At 44.9% G+C, this 21721-nt stretch overlaps 1 protein-coding gene across 1 annotated transcript in view; it reads right to left on the bottom strand.

The window, feature by feature from the left end:
* Positions 1-16: 16 nt before the first annotated feature.
* The window catches only part of ece2a (endothelin converting enzyme 2a), a 50012-nt gene continuing 28307 nt past the window's right edge, over positions 17-21721 (bottom strand). Inside the window, exon 4 of the mRNA XM_076144597.1 lies at positions 17-1179. Coding sequence (XP_076000712.1) covers positions 877-1179 — 303 coding nt within the window. The 3' untranslated portion in view covers positions 17-876. The remainder of the gene's footprint in view (positions 1180-21721) is intronic.

The raw sequence follows: 21721 nt of genomic DNA, 5'->3' as shown, positions 1-21721 counted from the left end.
CTCCCCCCTCCCCAGTCACCAGCCTTCCTGCCGTTCTCTCTCTCTCTCTCTCTGGTCTATATTTAAAGCAGCACAGAGCACAGGACCCACGCTCCTCTCATGTTTCCTCAACAAATAACACGCAGGCTGAGCTATGGCCTGTAGGTGCATGTGTGAGAGCATGTGGCCCCATGCCGTGTCTGTGTGCGTGTGTGCTCTTGACAGGTGTGTCAAAGGCAGCACACGCCTCAGTTAGTGGGCCAAGTTTTGTCTGGGATGGAAAAGGAGACACAGCACATAAGCAGACAACAGCAGAGCAGAGACGCATGGCTGACATATTAATAGACTTGAATGTTGACTTTACATGCAGGCAGTACTGACCGGGCTGTGCTGCAATACAGAATCAGAGACAGTTGTTAAGCACCTTTCCTTTGTTGTTATTTGTTTACATTTTTACTGTCCTCAGACAAAAGTCTCTTTCCTGCTCTGTCCACCGTCGTCCGTTCTTCATAACTCACTCACCCACCATGAACTCTTAAAACTTCCACAGAACGGCGAACGTGAGTAAGATTTCTACTTCAAAGCCACAGGGATCTCCAGAGACGTGGTTGTTATTGTTACTGAACCAGCAGGCGGCTCATTTCATGGCGTGGACAGGACTTCCTAATTGTATAAATAACGCCTGGTGTAGAAACGGGGACACAATTCAAAGACTCAAAGACTCTACACACCAGATTTTGATAATTGGCACCGATTGGGGTGGTACAAACTAATTCGGAAATATAAATGAAATGTAAAAAGGTCAAGTGGTATTAAAACACAGTCTTATAAACACAGGAAGTCCATTCTGTCTTTATGCTGTTCCTGGTGAAGGTAAAACTAAGAAGCTCCGCCCCGTCATGGTTCATCTCTCAAATCAATACTGTCCAGGAAGTTCTCATCCTCCTCAAGTGGTGTGGCGATGATCTCGATGGGAGGAGCTTTGGCCTCCTCCTGTAACTTCCTCTCCAGGGCTGCGTCTTCTAGGCTGAGCTCCTCCCCTTTGGTCATTATGAACACAAAGTAGTGGAAGAAATCCCCCTGAGTGAAGTGTTGGATGGACCAGTTGTACTCGCTGTGAGCGTAGAGACGTTTCCTGAAAAAGGGCTGGGCGAAGGTAATGGACAGGAAGCGGCCGCCATGCTTCAAGACCCGACTGATCTGGAGGAGATAAAAGGGGAGGAAGAGGACTATTAGGAGGCAATACACACTAGAGAATAACACAAAGAGAGTCAAAGAGTCCTCAAACTCCCATTTGACCCAGCTGGCACACGTGTTGCATCACTATGAGTCATAGCAGAATTTGAGCAGTGAGTGTTTAGCCCACAGTGATGACACTTCTGAAAGCACACACACTTACAAAGGCCCCAGCATGTGAACAATTGCTGCTCTGTGTCCGTCACGTATCCAGAGGTTGTTCGTGCGAGACCTACGTGTGCATCATCAAGCCACGCCAAAGCTTTGCAGATGAGACGTCTGCACACACGCATGCAACCGCGTCCACTGACACGGAGCAACACTGAGACACACACACACAGCACGGCCACATTTAGCTCCAGTTTGTCTGTGAAGAATCTCCCTGCTGTGCTTTTCAAAGCAGACGTGTGTGTGTGTGTTAGTGTGTGTGTGGGAGTGAAGACACTGGATGTGCAACACAATGATCAGTGAACAACAAACATTTTTTGGTTGACAGAGCCCTCTGAATGGACTCGGTGCAATAACACGGTGAAATGACATTAATAGGCTGTGGGAAACTGAAGGTTGTTCACTGCTCGAGTGATAACAACAAATGGGAATAAACTGCAACTAATTTGTTTACGAGATTACAACAACTAACCACCTAAAGCAACATTCACATGAGAGAATAATTGTAATTCTTGAGGTGGTAATGTCATAGATAGACTGTAGCTGTACAGTATATTCCTATGAATAGAGTAAAATGAGATGCTACTGTGTAACTATGTGAAGGCTCCATGTCAGGGCTTTGAAGGCCACACAAGGCTCCTGTGTGCCTATCAGAGGGTTTTCATGCATCCAGGAGGCAAGAGTCGCGCTCTCGACCGCAGTTGAGGGTCTGCTCGTCCTGGGGTCTTTGGAGAGAAGAGCCCTGAGCTCAGAGACCGTGAGCATCACGTGTATTCCTGCTCTTCTCACAAGATTCATCTCCACCAGCGAGCAGCCCGGACATGAATTATTCACTCTCCACTGTGACAGCGAGGAGAAGCGAGAGAGAGCGAGGAAGAGGGGCTCGTCAGATATGGGACGAAGTGAGAGATGCAATATACAGAAAATGAAGTGAGGCGGACAGGTCGATCTAGGTTAGGAAGGACATGATTAAGATTAAGATACTATCTTTATACTATATTACATGAAATACACCAGCAAATCACATGCAATTGAAATTTGTCTTGCACCCCCTCTTACATATCACACACACAAACACATGCATTACAGAGGGGGTGCGGGGCAACACCCTGGAGCAGTTGGGTGTTCGGTGCCTTGCTCACGGAGGCAAACTGGCAACTCACCAGCTACCAGTCCACTTTCATGGTCCAAACGGGGACTCAAACCGGCGGTTCCCAGCTGAGTCTCCCTAAGGACTGAGCTACTGCCGCCCGACAAATGACCCCCCCTGAATTTTTGACACTAAAACTGAGGTTCAACTCATCAGCACGAGTTTTTGGGAAAACGTGCTTGTTTGTCTCTTATGGATACTCGGCTGGTAACGCACATTGAATCTCAGATGTGCTGATTAGGCTCTATGTTGTTAAGGTTTGGGTAAGTTTACTTTGGTTTATTCTACGTATCGTTTCATTACAGAGAGTGCATGATTGTATTTCACAGCAATACAGTTAAACAAAATAGAGTATATATCAAGTATAACACAACAGAGCGCAGCGGCATGTGGATGGGTGTGTGTGTGGGCGTGCGTGCGTTGGCATAAAAGGCAGCGAGAACAGGATGACTGTAAATATTAAAACTAAAAATGTTATAAAACAATTACTTTACCAAACTGATATTAAAAACAACTTTTGATGAATCTGCTACATTCTTCTCGTCTTTATACCAAACCAGGCCTAACACATTCCATCTGACATCTGAACCTTGGACACTGACCAAACCCATTGATTTCATATTCTGTATCAACACACACTCCTGATACACTGATTGATACTGTTGCAGCTGCATCAATGTAGCAACACGTGATGAAGAATATGATGTGTAAAAAAAGCAAATTTCGACATGATAAAGTTCATAACAAATATTGGTTGATCAAACTTACAAGCATGACATCATCAGCGTACATTGTGATATGTATCATAACGTGCAGCTGTGTCATGATTCTCTTTATTATTGTTAACAATACTTGGCTCTAACATGGAAGCTAGAAAAGTGGTGAGTAAATGTCTGTTTAAAAAAAATAAGATATCCACTACTAATGAGAGTTTCATTGTCAAGATTTCTGGAACTCAAAGCCCCAGGCTGAGCCCTCCAGAGATTTAAAGAAGGGAGCGAACCTGAGTGGGAGTTACCTAAGAGCATCATCCGTCTTCAACATCTTCAAACATTATTCATGAGGCTGACATGTATGGGCCCCACTTCCTGTGTAACTCCAGATCCTTATGTCACAGGTGACAGGAGGCCTGATGTCATCGCAACCTGAGATGACACTGAACTGTGCGAAACCCAGTGAGGCTTGAATGCTGGAGATCAGCACAGACAAAGCAGCTGCTTTAATTGTGCTCCACACTTTGGCAGAGGGGCGACATGGTGGAAATGTGACCGCAGACGGGAGAAATCATTCACTGGATGGAAATGTCTGGCTTCGGGAGAGGAGTGCGAATGTTTGGGTAAACAATCAGCGGCGGATTCAGTGATGTTTTGGAGCACAACACACACACACACACAACGATACACTCGCAACTCGCATTTGTTCACACCCCGTGTGTTTACGAGACGCTTTTGCTGACCCAGATTCTCACACGCAGCATGCATGTGCTCACAGAGCGTCAAATCTTTATACGGAGGAGGAGTAGGAGGAAGAGGAGGATGCAGTGAGAGCAATGACTCATACATACGTACATACACACACTGCACAGTATCTGTTTGAATATAGACACACAACTCCATCACTATATACAGTATATGATCCACCCACACATTACAGTAATTAATGTTTTTATATGGCTTGATACATACAGTCCTACGGATGAATAGAGTGGAGAGAAGACACAAAAATGACGCACACACACATCCGCAGCGCCCTGTGTGCCTCTTCAACAGGTGGATGAGAGATCAGTGGTTGTTACATCCAAACCCTTGAGCAGGGAAACACCATCCCTAAAGCCCTGCCTCAGTTTTCAATCCGTTGTCTCTCTGTGGGACGGCGGTAAGTTGATCCTAATTGGGCCACAGGGCTTTTCCAAGAGCAGCGGCCAGCAGAAAACACTGTCCAGTAGCCAGAATCACACAGATCATGTTTCTGGCTTTTTAAGTTATGTGTGCGCACCAGTCGCTCAGTCACACGGACACAAACACACGCACGTGCATTTCGGCCTCTTTCTGAATTATTCATCACAGAGGGGAGGAAGTGTGTGTCCTGTGCCGCAACACAAAGGAAACAAGAGCCTGAAGTCCCCAAGTGGAATCCCAGGTAAGCCCGCTTCCATTTTGAAGCGGCATTACAATATTCATCATGTCATTGAAGAGGATCTGCTTTGACGGGCTCCTCTCGCTCCTCGTCACAGGGGTCAGACGGAGAACCTCGCTTTAATTCCTGCTCAAAGGCACTTCAGCGGCCGCAGTATTGGAATACACAGGTGTAAACTTTTGAAATATTAACTTGGATATGTCAGTTTTGGGCGCTACCTGACCTCTCTGTATCAGTCAGAGAGAAGATAAGACGTCCAATTCGAGGATATTGGCTGATATTTCCTCCCCGCTGCAGCCTTTCTTTCATTCTTTGCCTGGGTTTCCATCCTGCTTTATCTTCCCCGTCTCTCACACCGCCACATTATTAGTTCATCTTCCTTTTATCTCCATTCTTTCCCGTCTGACTTCAGGTTTGCGTTTTTTTTTAATCTAGATTCATTCCAGAAGAGTCCATACCTGTCCACACCTTCGCTGGTATGATGCGCACCAGCAAAAACTAAGGAAGGAAAGTGAAGGATGTGTGTGTTTTACATAATCGAGGCTTCGGTCCGATTCAAACCGGGACCTTCTTGCTTTGCTCACCCGCTGAGCCTTGTTGCTGTCCTCCATTACGGTCAGCCTGAGGAAAACATTTGTGATGACGGCCTGATGGACCAAACACAAACAAAACATTATGTGCTGCCCAGAAGGCTGCAGTTTATGTTTGCCTGTTTCAAACTAATGATGGAGACTGTGGGATGCGAGAGGATTAGTGAGAGGAAAGAGGAGGTGGATGCGTGTGTGTGTACGTGTGTGTGTGTGTTTGCACCTTCCTCCCTCTGTGGTTGAGGCAGAAGTGATCAGTGGGTAGCAAAAACAATATGAGTGCTATCTCGGGACAGCAGACCGGTATGGCACACAACTATACACAGACACACCCAACCAAGTACACATGACAAACCTGTATGCACCAAAAGACTTGATATGTGTGTGTGTGTGTGTGTGTGTGTGTGTGTGTGTGTGTGTGTGTGTGTGTGTGTGTGTGTGTGTGTGTGTGTGTGTGTGTGTGCGTGCGTGCGCAGCTCTTAAAATTGCACTAACACACTCTTATACTTTAAGTAGGACAGAAACAGAAGCAGTGGAGACGTGCACTTTCTATTTAGGTCACATTTTCCTCTGTTATCTCTAAATTCCCTCCCATCTCTCCGTCGTTGTTTACTGGTCTCCCGTAGCTCTGCAGCCCCCCCGCACCCCCTTTCCTCCCCGACGGTACATGTGTTCTGAATCATCTACTCTTGTTCCTCTCTCCTTTTCACCTTAAACCATCCATTGACCCCGCGTCCTGTGTGTGCGTGTGATCGGCAGTAGCGGCGCGAAACTGAATTGGGAAACTGAAAAGAACGAGGAGACAGAGATGTGGACGGCGAGGACGTGGAGAGACGCCAGACTCTTCCTCGTCAAGCAGATCTGCTCTTGTGCTCTCCCCCTCCAGGGGTGCAACAGCCTGTTTTGTTTTTCTTCATCCCTCCATTCCTGTTTTATCCCCTTCCCTCTCTTGCTGTCTCCGTTTTTCTTACCAGCCTCGCAGAGCCAAATGTGCAAATGCTATAAGCCGCCATCTGCCACGTAGATAAAGAAGGTAGAGGCAATTGTGAGTCTAAATGAGCCTGCCAGTGGGCTGCTCCTGCACTAAAGTGCCTTCAGGAACAGGTTCTACTCAGTCAATAAAGTCTGAATAAAACAATTCAGTAAAACGTATTAGAAATCTATTATACACACACACATACGCAGATCCCTTTATATGGACCCAAATCCCCACTGGAAGATTTACAGCACTCGGCACAGGGACAGAATAAGGGTGAACGCTGGATTCCCTCTCTGTCTCCTCTTTCCTTCCCTCCCACACTGATGCCTCCTCCATTCCGCCCACCCAACTCTCCCCAAATTCCCCTCCACTGCCCTACCGTCCTCTCCTCTCCTCACCTTCCATCTTCACTGCCAACCCATGTGCAGGGATGAATTATACATCTGAGATCCTCCCTCATCATTCCGCCCATCCACCACTGCCTTATTGTTAATTTAAAATGGATATATTCCAATACGTGTATGTGCTGTTTGCAGAGAAGGAAGGCTCGGGCCACCGTTGCATCTCCGCCCACTCTCATCACATTGCTATGGAAACAAAAATGTACTGCTGGTCATGGTAATAAAGTGTAAGTAGGTCAGAATGTGGCACCTGATGAAACAAAAACACCATGCAGGAGAAATATGCAACGCCTGCCTTCACATGTCATCATTATAGCACAACGCAAACTTCTCGGTGGGCTTTGAGGCTTCTCCAGCACGAAGCAGACAGCAAAGTACTGCACTCAAAGCTCAATAAAAGCAAATAATTCCAATTTCTTCTGACGATTCGCTCTACAAATAGATACGATCTGGGTCAGGATGGTGGCAGGTTTACACCGCACTTTGTCAACGTGACAGAAAGCTGCAGTGGGTGGGTGGATTGTTGCTCTTAAAATTACAAAACATCTATCTTTAGGCTCAATTTTGTGTGTGTGTGTGTGTGTGTGTGTGTGTGTGTGTGTGTGTGTGTGTGTGTGTGTTTGTGTGCCTGCCTGTGATTGCCCACGATGCAGCTTCGCATTCAGCCGGCACGTTTTCCCTCATGGCGACCCGGCGCGGCAGGCTAAAATTAAAAACACCCTCTCTTCTCTCATCAAAAACAGCTGTCTCTTGCTTTAATCTCCCCTGTTTCTTCTTCATCTCCCCGCCCCCTCCTCTTCCTTAACCTTTCCAGTTGGGACCTGGGAGAGGTTTTGCTTTAATTACCAAACTATTTTTCACACCGACGGAGAAAGACAGATGCACTTCAGACACCGACATCCACCCACTGCCAGCATCCCCGCATTGACTTTTTTGCCTTTACTCCCACGTGCGCGCGTGTGTGTGAGAGAGCGAGAGAGAGCACAGTGTTCATCCTTCAGCAAACAATTCAGTCAATAAGTGCTACATTTTTTGAAAACTGTGTTACATATCCGTGACTTGTGACATGTAACACCACTGATCTGCTATTTTTGCATGGTGTTCACTGCTGCTGATGGTTCAGAGTTGATCAATAAAAAATGCAGACACAGAGAATCTTTGCTCTGGACTAGAAGGCCCAGACAGTCAATGTGTAATTAATACACTCATTTGCTTTTTTTCCAGTTCCAAAAGTCAGAAAACTCAGAGGAATACGAGCTGTGGAGAAAGTAGAGCAAAACATGAGCGCTGGTTCACTGACACGCTTGGCTCGAGAGAAGAAGGCGAACGGGTTTCCCCTCTTTCTCCCCTCATCTTCTCTCCTTCTTCTTCTCTACATCTGAAATGACTTTTAAAGCACCAGGGAAACTTATCAGGCTTATCAACCCCAAACTTGCACTTAAATGTAATTATCCATTAGGTTGCTGTTGGTAGATTGGCATCAGCAGCAATGGGTTAATTTGTTTATTGCGCACATTTCCTATAGGGCAACACTTGCAGTTTAAACTCTACCAGCAGCTACAGTGGTACATTAACATGTAATTACTGAACATTAGTTGTTATTCATTAACTTCTCTGCATGTCCCTGCATATATCCCGATGATTCAGGGAAATGTTACGACTTTTCAGACTAATATTGCAATTGTGATGCAAATATTAGCAAAGGCCTCATGGCGCGCTGGTTCCCTACGCGTCACATCTGTCATTCTGCACCGAATATCCTGCCACACTCAAACACACCATTCATCAGTTTTACATGTTCACCTCGCAACACTTTTTTCCATGTCACAGTTGGGAGGCACAACTGCTGTTTATGATAAAAATCGAGAGATGGAACGAGATTTATGTTCTAAAATCTTCCAATGACGAGCCAGAGATGAATTTGGTAACTAGCAGTGTGTGTGAAAGAGAGGCCGACTATGGCAGTGAGTAAAATGGGCCAGTGTGTCTGCATGCTCAAGTGGTCTCCCATGGGACGAGGATGAGGGACAGGGAAGCCCGGTAGAGGTTCCAAAAGCACACAAACACAGTCCACTTAGTAGGCCAGTAGCACAGGAAAGCCATTAAGAATTCAAAGAAAAAAAGGCTGGCATCTCCACTACCTTCACTTCCTCTACACTTCAAGAACGGTACTATAAAAATGTACTTTACGTTCTGCTCCAGTTTCTAAAACAAAATTTAACAACAAATCTTCCTATTTCAATCTCAAACACATGAAACTCTGGGTTGGGTCTTATGAACCATGGAAAGGTGATGTCATGATGGTGGTGGAGAACCTCACGGTTGGTTCCATGACTGTGATCTCCAAGTGCTTTCCAAACATTTTGGAAATTCGGATAAAGGGGAACATCACGTCAGCCTGTTGCTTCCCCCACAGGTCTCCACCCATAATCCCACCCAAAGAAGCTCTTTTCTTTCACCTAGAGGCCTCTGCAGCGTCCAGCCCCTAAAACATCGATGAAGGAGAGAATGATCCAGGGAGCCCAAAAGGTTAATTTATCCTATTTTGGCTAGAGGACACTCAGGCGCTTTTTCTTTGTCCTTCACCGGCTCAAGCCCTGAAGTGTTTTGACGGCACGTTGTTTTATTTTTTGACGCCTGCAGAGGACAACAACACAGGATCCTTGGGATGAGAAAACACTGTAGGCAGAGGAAAAGAGTCTTTGTTTGCTGTACACGGGCTGAGCTGGATAACAGTATCACCAATTAACTGCAGTCTATCCTGAGTGATTGTAAAGAGACGCAGAGGTAGACAACACTTCTCCAACATAGGACTACTGCAGTCGTAGGCAGGCCAGTTTCCATAACAACCTGAAAAAAAAAGATATATTTAAAAAAAAAAAGAAAGGGAAAAAATCCCAAACAACTTCAACTAATTTATTCTCAGAGTTTGGGAGCAAGAAAACAAGTCTGCTCATTTCTTTGTGTTATTGATATGCGACTATTCTGCGATGTTCTCACAACCCGGGCAGAGTTCTGTCACGTTAGTGGGGTTCTGCAGTTATATAACATAAGTGAGCTGTGGTTGTGGTTTATTACACAAATGCTTAAAGCTGCTTTATGACTCGTCCTCTGATAAATGGATTTGATAAATATCCAGTATACGTTGGCTTGTTCTACAGCACAGAGCTCTTCACACCTCAGAACTCATTACGTACGAGATCACAGAGCTACTGCCGCTACTGTCTCATTGCTCTCTGGGAGCAATGGGAGTTGGGAGATTTCAGTTATTCTACCAATGGTCCAGACACGGGGGATCTAGGGATGAGCCCAGGCCCAGTGCAGTGTGGGTATTAAAACATGGAGAAGAAGAAAATCGACTTAATTGAGAATTTGTAAGCACTTTTGCTGCCAAGGATCAGGTACAACTCGGTTTTAAGTCATCTTTTGTTGCGCACTCCAGATTTAATTTGATGGTATAGGGAACGCACACAATAAATCTGAATACATTTATCATATTTATCCATTATTTGTGAACGAAACCTTCATGTTTACTACATTCCTGCATGGCGTTGTTGTTCTGTTAATGCATTAAGCATGTAGTAACCCTATGTAGGACTGTAACAATGAGGGGAGAGATAGGAACTTCATTGAAATTGAAGGTAGAAGTGACTCATTCTTGCCATTTGAGTAAACTTTTTTATCAGGTAAACACTGCACTCAAACCATTGATTCCACAGCAACAAACACACACACACAGACATGCGTCATAGCAATTTAGCGGAAAAGGAGCACACACATCAGCAAAACTACATAACGCACAAAAACAATTAAAATGCAGTGTGTGTCAAACGTGGTCGGAGTTGGATGTACTGTAGCTGGCATCTGGCCAATTAGGAGTCAGTAAACAAGAGTCTGGCCTGAGGCGAACAACACTTACTGAGGGGTGACAGACTGCAAAAGACACAAGGCCTGACACCGCATCTGCATAGACGCACCTTCCAACGCAACTACGCCCCAGGGACAGAACACGCCCACACCACAGAGAGGCTCAGTGCAGATATGACTTGTGTACTTCAAATGTTACAAATCAGACAAAGAGATGAATATTTATTAATGATTTTACTTTCCTTCAGGCACAAAATCAACAGCTATTCACCTCCTGTGTCCTTGCCATAAAAGGAACCCTGTTTAAAACCATAGGGACACGTGTCATCTCGCAGCACAAACAATAAGACGTGTGGGGCAAATTTCAAATCCACCACAATTCCCGAAAGTAATTAAGGTGTATCGCTCAGATTAAACAGCTTTTATGACGTCGCTTCATCCAGACTGAGACAGTCGCAGCTGGATGGAAGTAGGTGGAGTTGGGCTGGGTTGTTGTAGCTTGGAGTGTATTTTAGACTGGACTCCCACAGTGACTGGAGTATCCGACTGTGTGATGTTTGAGTGTCTGGAGTGCTGTAATGTTCTGACAGCAGCCGGAGCGAGCATGAGTCACCGCCCACCAAGATTTTAATCTAAAAGTTAATGGTCGGAGAAATTCCCCTGGAAATTTTCAAAACTGTTGTATGACGGCAAAAACAGAGTGACGGTGCAAAGAACAAGAAACGACGATTACCAAATGTGCTAACAGACGCCCAGGCAACAAAAACTTCTCCTCCTATGCCTCCAACCTAGTTTCTCTTAACTTTTCTACCTCTAACACGCTCACATTCTGCATTCTACACCCCTAAACGTTCACTAAAACCATTTGCGACCCTGGCCATCCATCAGGTTGGAGCTTACAGCGAGTGTCAGGTAAACGTACACAAGCCTTTTCCTGTAGCGGTTTCATGCGTGAACCCTCAGCGAGATAACGAGCGTGGATTCTATTTATCTTCGCCCATAAGTTGTGAGGCTGATTTGCATTTTGCCAGAAGCGAGGAAGATGATGAGTTTCAGTGCAGCATGAACGTCATCTTGCAGAATAAAACTTAGAGGGAGAGGTACTAAATGTGAGTTAATGCACTGTGCTAAGGATGCTCTGAAATGACGCATACGAGGATGTTCATGTAAAATAATGAAGTGACTCAGCTAAATGAACTCCTCATTCTCCTCAGTGACTTCAGGATTTCATTTGAAAATCAGCTCATTTTGCTATGCTGCTGCCTTGCTTTACTCCAGTTAAAACTGGAAAAAAACGTATTTCCAGGCAGTAATGACAAACAACATCAAGAGTGCATTTCCCAGAGCTAATCCCAAAGGGGAGAACAAATCCCTTTGCATCTCGCTACCGGCATCAAACGCTGCACATCAAAGACTGAATCCTCACAACAACAAAAAAAAAAGGAACCTCATCGACAAGCCCAACAACTTAAAGCGCCCTCCCGAAATAAAGAATCTGCCTCGTTTCTCCGAGTGGCTCTGGCTCATTCGGTGAAGCACGGGGAACAATAAAACTCTCTCTCCTGCTCCCGAGCTGCTTTAACCTTAAAATGTCACATCCAATTCCGCAGACTCTCGCTCGTGTCCTTCGTGCCGAGCCGCTGCCATATTTGTGAGCTATTTTTGTGACAGCAGTCAATCCCTCAGGCAGAATATGAGGCCTGTAGGCGTCCTCGGCAAGCGGATCTCTCACGTGCGCCTGACCAGAGTGCGGGAAAACAAGCCGTGGACGCAGTGAACCCGGGGCCGTGGAGGTGGTGTTGAATCCCAGCACCATCCTCTCCTCTACTCTACTCTCCTGTATGCTCTTGTAGATTGTGTAGATTAGGTATGTTGGGGAGTAGAAGCTGTGAGTGATTCCGCATGATAACACGACGAGACAAGCGAGCATTAAATTAGTATTTGGCGGTGGCGGTGGCGTTCGCTGTCACCTCACCAGCAGGTGTGACGAGGTCTCTCCGCTGCTCAGTACCTTCTGTTTGTTTGCACTCGGCCTATCTGTCACTCTTTTTTCTTCCTTATGCCCGTCACCCCCTCTCTCCATCTGATCGAGAACTCAACAGAGCATTCGGATGCGAGAAGCTGTGATTGTTTTGTGAAAATTCAACTATCCCCCCCCCCCCCACCTCACACCCCACCCACAGGCTGTTGCTTTTCATAATTAAAGACTGGAGCAACAATCTGGCTTCAAACGCAACCCAAAACAGTGATCTCACACTGCTACGCTGGCTCAAAATATGTTTCCAATTCAGAACCATACTACATCGGGAGGAACATACACACTCACCGCATAGCAAAGCTGATATAACATAACACACACATATCCCCCTCCCTCCTTTTCTTCGTTTTCTTCCTGCCTATTCCTAAATTTGATGTGGCATAAAAGCCAAATCCATTTTCAACATTTCTGGATAATTGCATCATTTACAGTTGTTTCATGTCTCTGTGTATACAACACACAGGCTCTGTGGGACCTGACATGGAAGACTTGATTGGCTGGGACAGAGAGGAGGAGAGAATTAAAATTATATATGGAGTACAGTATTACCAAAGTACATCCAAATCTTCCAAATGAGTCATTGGGGTGGTCAGGGGGGTGCTGGTATTTCAGACAGATGGGGAAAGGCTGAGTTTTATTAATGCTGAGATTATGAGGTTATTTGAAGCTACAACCTAAAGCGATCCAAACTAAACCACAACCTTTAAATACAGACACTGAGGTTTTTGTACGAACCAAAAGCACAGATTAACAGGCATAGATTATACAAAAGATGCCTGTCCAATGCATCAATGTATCTGCATAAGAAATGGTTTAAGTTTGTTTTGTAATCCAGTTAAAAATCTTCCCACAATCATTTCAATTTAGTTTTGGTAAAAAAAAAACCGAAGCTAAAAAAAAACTTTCCTCCTTCAAACACCTCTCTCCGTCGATGGGTAGACGGGATGCGCTGCACTGTCACCTAGTTTCCATGGTAACTTGTTGCTATGGAAACAGGGCCTGGAACAGACTCGGGAGTCGGTGGTGATTTTCGCCGGAGAGGCAGAGGGAGGCAAGGAAAGAAAGAGGGGAGAGGAGGGAAACTACGGGGAGAAAGAATCAACAAGATAGAAATGGAGGAATAGATCGAGGCCCGCAAGGAGAAAGCCAGAGGGAGGAAGAGACGGGCGAGAGAGGGGTAACAGAGGGGTGAGAAAGAGGGTGATAAGGACGCAAATTTGATGCAAACTTACTTCTCATTTACTATTTTAGCATTAACACGACAAGATCTGAGTCACTGGATAAGAAAGCAAATCTTCTGAACAGGACCAGCTTGATGAAGACCATGGTCAACAGTTATGGGGGGATTTAGGGTGAGTGCAGGCACATAGAAGTTGATGTCATCTCTTGTACGGCCGTGTTCAGAAAACATTACGTAACCTCTGAGATGGCAAACGGCCGGCGCGGACAAACAAACAAGGAGCAGGCTGCAATATGTGTGTGTGTGTGTGTGTGTGTGTGTGTGTTTTGTACATCAACAAGAGCCAGTTTTAAATTCAGATGCACAGAATGAGGAGATTTTTTAACTCCCTGATGTTTTTAAGGTGAGTGTGTGTTTGGACTGTGGGAGGAAACTGCAGCAAGGTAAAACAAAGTTTTGGCCTCAGGTTGGTGTAAAGGTTAAGTGTGTTGTCAAGGTTGCAGAAGTGTGTGTGCGTGCGTGCGTGCGTGCGTGCGTGCGTGCGTGCGTGCGTGCGTGCGTGCGTGCGTGCGTGCGTGCGTGCGTGCGTGCGTGTGTGTGTGTGGTTGGATGTGTTTGGTTGAGTGGATAGAGTGTCAGTTTACTGCACTTGTATAAATCACCTTGTGACACACACGCAATAACAAATAAAATGAGTAAGATAGAGAAAACAATGACGCTACACTGCCTGCTTCCAGGTAAACCCAAGGCTGAGACCAAACTCAAAACCTCCCCTTATAAAAATGTGTTTCTCAGAAATGATAGATCAACCAGCCTTCAGCCTGGGTGTGATTTCCTGTAAAGTCTCACATCCCCTCATCTTCATCCTCATCCAGGGCTTTTAATCTTCGTCTGGTTGAAGTTGGACGGCAGCCTGCTGGGTTAGTTATTCTTCTTCGCTGCTGTCAGTTAGAGAGCCTCGCCACGAGCTTTGTGTACTACAGGCGGCCGCAGACAACTTGAGCAGCAACTGGCAGGGACAGACGGATGCCCGCACGAGCACACACACGTGCAGTTAATCAGTCTCATACACTTATCAACAAACAGTTTGAAGAACAAACAAAGTTGACAGATAGGAAATGAATACCTTAAGATTGTTTTCATCCAAAACGTCTGTGTGTTTGTTCTCAGGACTACTCGTAAAGTTCTGATTCAGCTTTGACTATGGTCCAGAAAAGCTCATAAAATGTTATTAATAAAGCCCAGAGGAATAAAAAAAATGTATCTCCTGCATGTCCCTGTGGCTGATTTTACATATTTTGTCTTCCAGTCGATCTGTATGTGCTTAATAGATTAAGCCCTGATGTCTTAAATTCACCCAGACAAGACGCTTTTAAGAAAAAGAAAAGTTGTGATAAGGTCATGAAGTTGCAGTTATGAGGTGCAAAATCAGAGCCAGCCATCTGTAAGAGGAGACGATGTGAACATAACGTAACCTTTAGAGGTCAATGAAGCTTTAAAATACAGTAATTTAAACCAAAGTGTTACTGTTAATACACAGGTACATCTAGCGGCAAATACAGTTTGAGGAAATGTATTTTTGGTGGACCTGAGTCGTCTTAATCATGCCGTCACTCTGTTTGAGTAAAGCGACCATAATGACATTTTTTACCGACAGTACAATACTATGTGTGTGTGTGTGTACTTTAGACTCCAAAAGCCTCCTGACAGCTGCTGGCAGCCATTGTGTTGCAGAAGCATAAGTCACTGTCACAGCGTGTCAGTTAAATAAATGTATAATCATCTGGAGGCTGTCAGGAGGCAGTGTAGCGTGCTGCGGCGCTTCCTGACTCAAAGAAACTGTAAAGAGAAGTTCTCTGGACACACATTTGGAGCTATGACACAGGCAACATCCTATCAATGTCATGCCTGCGAGTGTGTATAGCTTTACACTTGAGCTATACACACTGTGCTTGTGTGTCCTTAAGCATGATAGTTTTATGCATGCACATACATGTATTTGTAAGCGTGTTGAGAGGCCAGCTGTTCAGCACTGCACATCTGGCAGCATGCTTGACCTGGAAAGGCAACAAAGGAGGGTGGGTGGGTGTGGTGGTGGGGGTGGGGGTGGGGGGGCTAGAGGAGCGGAGGACACGATTGATTTATCTTGACGAAATGAGATGAAAATGAGTAGATATACAGAGAGACACCTGGGGATGAGCGAAGCGCGGAGAGAGGCTGATTACACTGGGAAACAGAGTGGAAACACAGAGCGATCCGTGATGGGGAATAAACTTTGAATGCTGAGCAGAAAAACTGCTTGAGTGTCCACATGCACTCAAAATGTGCACAAAGGACCTCACACGGAGCAACAGGACTGGCCTGGAAATGATGCTTGGAGAGTCTAAAGAGCTGTTTGTCCGTCTGTAATATTTAACTTGTCAACAATTACCTTTTTTATTATCAAATCTCTCTCAAATGAATCAGTTACTCAGAGTATTGTTTTCATCTTGTTCCCATAAATCAATGAAATGTCCTCAGACTTCCAAAGGTTTTCAATTTACAAAGATATAAAACAGGGGAATGCAGCAAACGCTCACATTGGAGAAGCAGTGTTCAAATCAAATGTTCTGGATATGTACAAGTTTACACTTTTAAATTCTTCCATCAGTAACCAAAATAGTCAAAATTATATTCAAATCACTCGATCAGTCGTCTAACCATATCTGTATCTGATGCTGCGCTCATCTCGTATTCTCACCTTTAATATCAGGTCATTCCATTTTTCTTTCATTCAAATAAATAGAAAATCTTTGAGAAATGAATGAATGAAGTAGTTCAACCTTAAGACTGACAAATGAGTTATGTCATCAATCGCAGAGCAGATAATGTATAAGGTGATCAGAGTTCAGGTATTCACACTTAGGTAACACACCATATACCAACACTAATTCCTTCCTGTCCCACACAGGCAAAGGTGAAAATTGTGTGCGATATTTGTCTGAGTTACTGCTATATTTATAGAACCATCTGGAAGAATAGCAGTCCCCTATTGGCTCCTATAGAGGCGTGCACTGATTTATGATTATCTTGTGCAAGGCTTTAGGTTGTGCAATATTCGGGCGGCAATCTGTTGAGCTGCATACTCATAAGTAGAGTAGTAAAATCAACCTTACAGGTCGGCCTTTTTGATCATCTCACCAAACGCCTTACACATAATGTAATAAATCCAGAAGTGGACATTCAATGCTAATATCTAAAAACATAATATTCATTTTAAAAAGGACATGGCATTAATCATCACCAGCACCAGCAGACATTTGTTTATACTACAGCAGGTTAACCGCTAAATTGCAAATAAAGCTTAAATGTCCATGAAATTCCATGAAATAATAATAATAATAATGATCAGAATCTGTGAACCTGGGAGGAGGATTAGCTCAACCTCCACAAAAGGTAACAGAACTGAGAACGACAGATTGGCATATGGAAACTACTACCACTAACAATATGCAATGCTTGGGTGAGTGCTGATAAAAGTAATCTGATGAGAATAATAATAATCACACACCAGAGCCAAAGGGTCCACTTGGCCGACAACTGATGAGCTGCTTGATGTTTTTGTGGCTTCAGGAAATGTGTCTATTACTGGCAACAGGGTCAATCCTCAGGAGTCCCAAATGGTGCCCTCTCCTCTCCTCTCCTCTCCTCTCCCCTCCCATCCCTCCCCCATTTACTCCTTTAGGCAGCAAAAATCTGTTACCTGAGCTGTTTGTTATGTTCATTAGCTCGAAAGTGAGGAGGTCAATTTAGTCACTTGGGATGCAACCTGCATAATGTCGAAGTAAGAAAAAAACTAATCCAAATTGTATTCCTGAAGAGTCTTTGATATGTTTGCTGCGTGAGTGGAGTGCTGGCGGCCATCGGCCCACAGCTGCATTCAAAGGACAGGGAAATGCTTGGCCACTAGAGGAAGAGAGAGAGAGAACAAAGAGAAAAGAGGAGAGAAAGTGACCCCGACCGGAGGCTAAATTGATTTGCTGTAGGGTGGGCGGATCAGCTGCTTTCTGTCCTGCTTGTGCACCTACACATACAATATGCATCCACACACTGACCTGCAAATGCATGTGATGATGGGAGAGCACGCACGCTGCTCTGCACTTTTCCAGTGTACACACGTCATACACAGGACAAACTCCACGTCTGGCGTTGACCTCGGTCTGTCAGCAATGTTTTATTCGTGCTGGATGAGTTTTCTCTCTTGGCTGATTCACACTTCATCAGAATGCTTTCTCTATTATGCATTGTGCTACGTATACGGCAGAATAACAGCTCGACAGCCGATACGACAAACATGCGGCAAAACACATGCAGATTCTGAAGGGGCGTGAAACATAATGAATGCTCCTCAGCCATAAGGCTGAAAGCAGAGTTTTCACCAAGAAGAAACAGCTATGGAGAGAAAACGGTTCAGTCCGGCGTTCTTAATGAGGGTACAGCATCTGTAGCGATTCTCCTGGATTCTCTAACACACTGTGATCCAAGAACAGAGAGGAACGTGAACGAGAGAGAGAGAGAGGGAGAGAGAGAGAGAGAGAGAGAGAGAGAGAGAGAGAGAGAGAGAAATAACATCCTATGTAAGAGGCATTTCATTGATAAAATATATACCTACAACATAGGCCAAGAAAACCAAAGACAAGACGTTCTTTCATCCATCAGCCTATAGAATCTACCACCTGACACAGTCCCGTCAGTTTACTTGCTGTCCTGCATCTGCTACCTACCGTACAAAGCTACAAGCACAGCGGACGACCAGACTGCATCTAACAACCTAATTCAATTTCATAATGGTGGATAAGAGATTAGATAAATACATGTATATGTCAGTGTGTATGTATGCACTGTATAAATGTTATCTGTAATAAGGGGATGGAAACTGTCCGACTTAAGATCACAGCTAAAACAACAGAAATCGCTGTCCAAAAGCAAACAAAATGACATGAGGTCTTCACTTCCAAGTGCATGTTTTTCCTCTCAGCTCCTCTGACCACACCTTTGATGAGCTACACCCTTTCTCCCTTATTTTCCTGCTCTCTCTCTCTCTCTCTCTCCCACCCTCCTCTCTTTTCCTATCCCCTGTCTCCCCTGTCTCCCCTGTCTTCCTCATCCCTCTCTCCCTTATGCTCTTATTCCAATTAATGATCATCCCCCTTTAGGCATCTGTTGTTTCCATAGGAACAGTGCTCTGTAGTCGATTTTGGTCGTCTAGGCAACAGTGAGCTGGCCAGGATGTTCTGTGCGCGTTGTGCATGTGTGTGCGTATGTGCTCGCGCATTTGGTCACACATGCACATCTCACGTTTGCCGGATTTGGGCTTGACCCTTGCAGTGGAGTAGACCGACATACAGTGGGTTGTTTTCACTGTTTACCAAAGAAAACTTTCTGTTTGAAAGAGATAGTTAGTCTGTCTGGCAAACAAAGTTTAAGTCTGTGTCTGTGTCTGTGTGTGTGTGTGTGTGTGTGTGGTATGCATAATCACCATGGAAATTCAGTGAAAATTTTCTAATCACGTGTGATAACAGTGTGAATTGCATGTGATCTGATCAAATAAAATATCTTCTCTTATTTCATATTTTCTGGAATAGTTCATCCCTCACAAAGATTTTTCAGGCCCTCTTCAACACACACACACACAGACACACACACACACACACACAAAGAAATTAAAGGGCAAGATTCTCATCTCCATACAGAGATACAACTCTGTGTGTAATTTGTGTAATACTGCAATTCACAGATGACAGCAGAGATTCAATGGATTGAGTGTGAGTGTGAGTGTGAGTGTAAGTGTGTGTGTGTGTGTGTGTGTGTGTGTGTGTGTGTGTGTGTGTGTGTGTGTGTGTGTGTTGAAGAGGGTAACAGTGTGTATTAGAATGTACACTTAACTCATAGTCAGACTTCTGAATTTTAGCACCGACTCATATAACAGACATGTCAGTACATCACTGGACATGTCGTATCTGAGTGGTCTTGTTAACTTGAAACAGTCTGTGTGTGTGTGTGTATGTGTGTGTGTGTGTGTGTGTGTGTGTGTGTGTGTGTGTGTGTGTGAGAGTGAGTGATACAGTGAGAGTCAGCGTGAGACAGCAAGCGGTGGGGATGAAGTGTGTGTGCGTGTGTGTGTTGAAAGGGACAGAAGGGTTGTGTCTGTCCTCAGGGCTTCCCTATTCGTGGGACAAACCCTAATGCTGGATTACAAATGGTATCCAGTGAGTGGGGTCAGGGGTTGCAGAGGAATGAAATTGAGATTTAAAAGAGAGTGGTAGAGAGTTAGACAGGGCTAACAAAAAAGCGGCGGCCGCACGCACGCACGCGCGCGCACGCACGCACAAACTTTCAAAAATAAAATATCTATGATAAAGGCCAGCTATAGAAAGATAACTGCATAATGTTTGTGTTGCTTTTGAGGTTTATTATGTGAGATGTGTAGCAGACCATCTGCCAGGGTAAGTGGGTAGTGAGTGCAAACGTATGTGAGTGTGAGTGAGTGAGTGAGTGAGTGAGTGAGTGAGTGAGTGAGTGAGAGAGAGAGAGAGAGAGAGAGAGCACGTGCAGAGAATCATGTTGGAGCTGTGTGAAAATCTCTAGAGAGCTGGGGAGCATCAGCTCAGCAGTCAAACTCCACACACACACACATATACAGTTCATACCCACATATACAGTACATATCTGCATGTCCACACACACACACAAACATAAACACGTGGTTATGCATGTAATTGCATACGCGTGTAAATCCGCACACATAGAGAGGCACTGTGTAAACAGATGCTAAGGTAAATTAAAAAAGACGCTCATAAACCCGCCTTGGAACCACACTATAATCAACACACTTACATGCATGCGCGCACACACACAGAACCAGAATTCCAATCACCCACGTTCGTGTTCCCTCACGTGTGCTCCACTGCTCTACTTTCCTTCTTCTGGAGCCCGTAAGGAGAGGAGTCATCGGGCCAGCAGTGCCCTCACTTCCTTTCTCTCTCTCTCTCCCTCCCTTCCTCCCTCTCGCTCTCTCTCTCTGTCACACACACACACACACTGCACAAAATTATACAGGACGTATTCACACACATGTATACACAAAAGAAAGCACACAAGTGGCAATACAGTGACATGAGCACACATGCAAATGAGTTTACGGTTGTGCACACACCCGAGCATGCAAACACAATCAGGCAGCATTAACAAGCATGCGTCGACACACATACATGAATCTGGAACTGGAAACACACTGAGATATTCATACACACAGTCACATCCCAGCATTTATATGCATGCATGAGAAAATAATACTCAAATATGGGCTGTTAGGCCTCTCATGGTTTGCAGGCAACACACACACACAAGCAAATAAAATGGGTTTCACGTGAAGATTGAGATTCTGCAGTTCCTTCTTGTATTGATAGAGCAACAAAACACACACACACACACACACACACACACACACACACACACACACGGACGGAGGGCCCTGTTTTCACGCTGGTGTCTGGCCACCAAAAGTTGAAATGCCAGTGGATTGGCAATTTCATGCAGCAAAAAGCAATTTGTTCTTCCTGTGGCTGTTTTGTAAATCGGTGTCACAGAGTAAACCTGCCTGCTCACCGACGGGTTTGATGTGGTTAAACAGATCAGATGGCTTCCACTTTGGCATTAAATTGCACCTCCGCTTCTAAAAAATAAGATGGCCGCACAGCATGGCTACGCTGCGAGATTACAACTGAAGCTGTGGCGCTTTGTCATTTTTTTAACTACGCCCACATTACATGGACAGTGCAAGTCGGCGCTAGGAGCCCTTAACTTTGCAACCAGCGAACCCAAAATGCAACAGTGCCCACCTGTGTTTACAAAATCTCAGACATAGACACCCACTGCCTGAACATATTTTGCCTTAGCTTCAACACACTCAGGCATCATTAGCTTCACTGCCCAGGCCAGTTGCTAGCTAGTACACTAGC

Source organism: Genypterus blacodes, unplaced genomic scaffold (genome assembly GCF_046128005.1).
Source record: "Genypterus blacodes isolate CSIRO-AG114 ecotype Tasmania unplaced genomic scaffold, CSIRO-AGI_Gbla_v1 ptg000029l_1, whole genome shotgun sequence".
Classification (NCBI taxonomy): domain Eukaryota; kingdom Metazoa; phylum Chordata; class Actinopteri; order Ophidiiformes; family Ophidiidae; genus Genypterus; species Genypterus blacodes.
The sequence above is the reverse complement of the archived record's forward strand: the minus strand, read 5'-3'. Positions and strand labels throughout refer to the sequence as shown.